We start from the raw sequence: 5,000 nt of genomic DNA on the forward strand, positions 1-5,000 counted from the left end.
CGATGCTAACGATAATTTAGAATTACCCTCCAGTCTATGCCTTGGTAATGATATTGTAGTTGTAAATCATCCTAGGACACCGCTGCAGTATTCTCATGACTCATAGGAAGGATCTCAGAACCATTCAACAGCAAAGTGTAATATAAATCCATGTACTGCATCACAGTGATTTCCCAACCGACCACGCATAAGCACGGAATCCTCACAAGGACTTCAGATGGTAATGATAGTGTTACCCTCACAGCCAAATTGCAGGCTACAGCAAAGGTTCTTGTGACCCCGTGGGGCCAATCAGGACGTTTCTGAGGGGTGACGAGGCACTTTCCAAAAATTATAGTGTTTTGGAGTAAATTGATCAATGTTATTAATGAATTAGTGAATACATGAATGGATGAAGAGAGTAAGTAATGATGCTAGGAATAATAAATTAATAATAATAACGAAGAGGTGAGCGAGGAGGACAAAGCAGCAAAGTTCGAATTCCTCGCATCAAGAGAGAATTAAACGATGGAAGTGGATCAGCATTACCAGAGTGAAGAGTTGGCGACCTTTTGGGCTAAACTGGCGATGCATATCCTTTCTCTTGGTGAGAAAGGATCTGTACATTGTTCCAGTTACACTGTACTCACGTCAGACATAGAATCGCACTGACGCCATCTGAATTATTGCATCAATCTAGCCTTCAGTGAAAACCACTGCCCTGCTACCGACAGTTTCACCTTATTCGTGGCGGGGACCGCGTTGGCCCAGCGGTAGGGGCCCTCATTGTCGCCTTTTACGACACGCAGTGACATACGTCCTCCTGTCCACAGGAGGAATACCTGTAGGCAATCGTGAAGTTCCTTGGCCAGGGAACCAACGCGACGACCTTGCATTACCCAATAAATAAATCATTTGTGATTCTAGAACGATTAGACTATTGCATGGTGATGCAATAGTGATGGCAGTGCAGAATCGGCTGCCAAACCAGTTACTGAAGGCGGGAAGCATCCTATTTCTAATATTTGTAAAAAGGCCGTTAGAAATAAAAATAGATAGACATGTCACAATTAATTAAAAGCCGTTTATACACTGATAAGAAATATGTATATTTAAAAGAATCTTTATAAAATTAAACGCCATCTAATACCAAGGAAATATTTACGCCGCGTCCAATACGCCGATGAATTATGGCAGAGCACTGAAAAGCTACGCGTACCGAGGCTCCCATTCGCAAGTCATGGACCCCTGTCATCTGCAGAGCACGAGAATGCAATGAATGAATTAGGCAACGCGATAAAATTTTCTTTCGTTTCGCTCAAAAGAAGTGAGCTCCATCGTCGAGCGTCGTGCGTCGAAGCGGTCTTTCCACCGTCGTTCCTCTACAGATCGTAGCTAGAGAGGAGGGGTGATGGGGGGGGGGGGCAGTCTACAGAGAAATAGTGCTGGTAACTTCGCTTATCTTGCCTCCAAATACACAGGTGGTGTAGCTTGGGAAATCATCCATGACATTTAAAACTTGCATGATTAATGGTCCGTGTATTTTTTATTTAGTTTTTTTAGTTCGTTTATTAATTTTGTTGGTATTCTCTTCTGTTTATATTTTCTGGTTTTACTGAATTTGTATTTAGATTCCCAGGTGAGGTTACGTTCTTAATATACATGTGTTTACTGTTCATAGTTTACGCCAGTTTATGGACTGCACACTGATTTTCATGAATCTTAATTACTCTACAATGGTGTACTTTAATGCACCATCATATATTTTTTACGACGTCAGCTGTGGTCAGAATATGTCTAGCTATTTATCTAAGCGCGAGTACGTGTGTGTGTGTGTGTGTGTGTGTGTGTGTTATGTGTATGTGTGTGTGTGTGTGTGCTTGTATCCGTGTGTGCGTGCGTGCTTGTGTACGTGCTTGCGTGTGTGTGTGTGGCATATTAATTATTCACAAAATAAAGAATAGGCAGACGCATAAATCATTAACAGGAAATCCACATCGAGTCGTGTTGAGAGCTCGAGAGCCGAGCGGCACACATCACCTGGCCTCGCGTGGTGGTGGGGAAGTACTCGGTGCTGAGGATCCAGGGCACCGGGTGGGCGCCGATGCAGGACGCGAACATGTACACCATCAGACACAGGAGCGGCAAATACTCGTGAGACCTGGAAATCGGGAGATTTTTATAATCATAACATTAGACGAAAGTAGAAAGTTCTTTTTTTGCGGGGTGTATTATCTCTCTCTATCTATCTATCTATCTATCTATCTATCTATCTTATATTAAAAGACGTGTCAATGGATAAACAAAATAATCTTTCTTTTTAACCGGAATTGATCGGAACCTCGTGACAACTATCGTTTGTATTATTTTCTACGCTATAGACAAGATAAACAAGACTTATATGTACCACCATTGATTCTATGTTTAACTTTTATTTATTTGTACTGTAACATCACTATGTATATAATAAGAATAACCATTGCAACAAATGGAATAAAGTATTTTGAATTTGACCTGGGGCCCGGGTGGGAACGACCTACAGTCGCGTCAGGCCGCGGGCGGGGCACGTACCTCGTGATCACCTCGTCCTCCAGCGGGTTCTCGCCCAGCGTCTGGTTGGCGGCTGGGAGGGCATCGCTGACCTCGAAGCCGCTGATTGCGCCCTCCTTCAGGTTGAGGTAGACGCCCATGATGACCAGGCACACGCCCATGATCAAGAGAGACAGGATCATGCACACCCTCCTGCCGATGCGGTCGAGGAAGAGGCAGGCGATGATGGTGCCGAGAAGCTTGACGAAGAACACGTAGATAGTGGCTACGTCTTCGTCAATGGTGGAGCCGGCGGCGTGGAAGATGCGGGTCGTGTTGTAGTACATGACGGTGAGGCCCGAGAAGTTCTGGATGAAGAACAGGACGATGCACACGATGAGCGGCCGGTACATCTCGGGCTTGAGGAGCTGCCTGACGAAGGTCTCGTCCGCCTGCGTCTCGTTGCACTCGCGGAGGGTCTTCAGCTCCTGGTCGACGTCGAAGTCCGGGCCGCGAAGTTGCTCCAGAATGCGGCCGGCCTTCTTCTTGTCACCGGACACCGCCAGATACGCCGGCGTCTCCGGCAGGAAGAACATGAGCAGCGAGCACAGCACCATGACCGCGTAGCCGACGAGGGCGATGGCGTACCAGCGCAGGAACATGCCGGCGGTCACCGTGGCGACGAGGCCGAGGCCGAAGAAGAGCGTCGGGAGGGCGGCCATCGCGCCCCGGAAGGAGGCGTCGGGGATCTCGATGACGTAGGTGGACGCGGCCACGGTGGTCACGCCGTAGCAGATGCCGCTGATGAACCTGCGCGAGAAGGGACCGCGGTCAGTGGCGGCGGCGGAGGAGGGGAGGCGGCGCTCTGGCCGTGCTTTCGGACGGGGGGGGGGGGCGATGATTAAAAAAGAGGGAAAGGATGATGGATAAAAGGCGGCCACGAAAGCAAGCACATTGAGAAAAAACAGGGCAACAAAACGGTAGGAGAAAGAAACTGAAACGAAGGAGGAAGGAGGGTGAAGATAGTAAATGCAGGATAGAGGAACTGAGAGAGAATTGATGGCAACCAGGAAGACGAAATTTATACAAGGAAAATGAAGACAATATGAGTAAAAAGCTAAAAAGAAAATCTGTAATAAACAAAAGAGTGAGAGGATTAGACGTGCCTGCCGGGCGATTCTCACGATCGCTTGAGACCATGACTTTGTGAAAACAAAAGGAAAGGAGGAGGATGAACTCCGAACTAAGCAGAAGACGCAGGTGTGTGGGTGCATTTGTGTGCGTGTGTGTGTGTGTGTGTGTGTGTGTTTGCGTGCGTGTGTCTGTGACTGTGTGTGTGTGTTTGTGTGTGTGAACATGCAAGCATGTACAATCAAAAAATGTATTTCCCCCTAAAAGACATACAGACATACACCAAACTGCTCACTCCTACATAAACTCCATTTTCCACTCCGCTGCTTCGCCCTCAACCCACCTTCCAACCAGCATCATGGGTGGGTTGACCGCCATGCCCACCAGCGCCCACGCCAACGTGAACGGCACCACGATGAGTATGAGCGACTTTCTGCGGCCGATGGCACCCACCATCCAGCCCCCGAGCCACGTGCCGGGGATGGTGCCAGCGCACACGAGGCTCCCTGTGCCAAGAGGAGAGGGGGAAACGGCGTGAGGACATCTTTTATTGAAGTGTGAGAAACGGGAATAGTGAAAGGGGAGAAGAAAGGGAGAGAGGAAGGAAGCGAGCAACAGGAAGACAGATAATTCAAGACGAGAGAGAAGAGGGGAAAAAGAGTGAGGAGAAAAGACAATGTCACAATAAAAAAGTGTTAAATCTTGGTCTTGATCCTTGTTTATTACAGATCTCAAGTCGGAGAGAATATGCCTTTTTTAGTTGTTTTTTTTTGCGACCGAAGCGGAAAATCTCCCACAGGTGACCGAGGACGTCTCCGAGTAAGAATTCACGTGACATTTAAAGAGAGAGTTAGGGCTTACATACACGATCCCTGTCCACGGCGTTCGGGTTCCGTCGGGATCAGCGCCGAAGTGAGGGTCAGAGCTTCGGGTGTGCACGGGACTGGCTCACCCAAGGGATGTATGATGAAGACCAGTACTTTTTTCTCCTTTTCTCCCTCCCTCCCCCTCTTTCTCTCTCTCTCTCTCTGTCTGTCTCTCTCTCTCTCTCTCTCTCTCTCTCTCTCTCTCTCTCTCTCTCTCTCTCTCTCTCTCTCTCTCTCTCTCTCTCTCTCTCTCTCTCTCTCTCTCTCTCTCTCTCTCTCTCTCTCTCACCACCTATCTTCCTCTCTCTGGAAGCACGTATGGTTTCCGGTGAATGAAAAACGGTTCGTGACACCGAGGAATTCCTGTCAACTTACCCTACTGTCAAGCGTCGAGAGCCCCTGACAGGCTCTGCTCCCAGCACAAAAGGCTTGGCAGGAGATCTCGAGCCCGTTGGCGTCGGTCGATCGCCGTTGATGGCGAATACATTACCTTGC

The 5,000-nt window shown here is 48.3% G+C and overlaps 1 protein-coding gene across 1 annotated transcript in view; it reads right to left on the reverse strand.

Annotated features, from left to right (window-relative positions):
* Window positions 1-5,000, reverse strand: part of LOC113809072 (facilitated trehalose transporter Tret1) — a 17,603-nt gene that overhangs the window by 963 nt on the left and 11,640 nt on the right. The window contains exons 4-6 of the mRNA XM_027360564.2: window positions 3,983-4,145; window positions 2,551-3,318; window positions 2,020-2,140 (exon numbers count right to left, since the gene is read on the reverse strand). Coding sequence (XP_027216365.2) covers window positions 2,020-2,140; window positions 2,551-3,318; window positions 3,983-4,145 — 1,052 coding nt within the window. The remainder of the gene's footprint in view (window positions 1-2,019; window positions 2,141-2,550; window positions 3,319-3,982; window positions 4,146-5,000) is intronic.

The sequence above is a fragment of the Penaeus vannamei genome, chromosome 13, assembly GCF_042767895.1.
Source record: "Penaeus vannamei isolate JL-2024 chromosome 13, ASM4276789v1, whole genome shotgun sequence".
In the NCBI taxonomy this organism is placed as follows: Eukaryota; Metazoa; Arthropoda; class Malacostraca; order Decapoda; family Penaeidae; genus Penaeus; species Penaeus vannamei.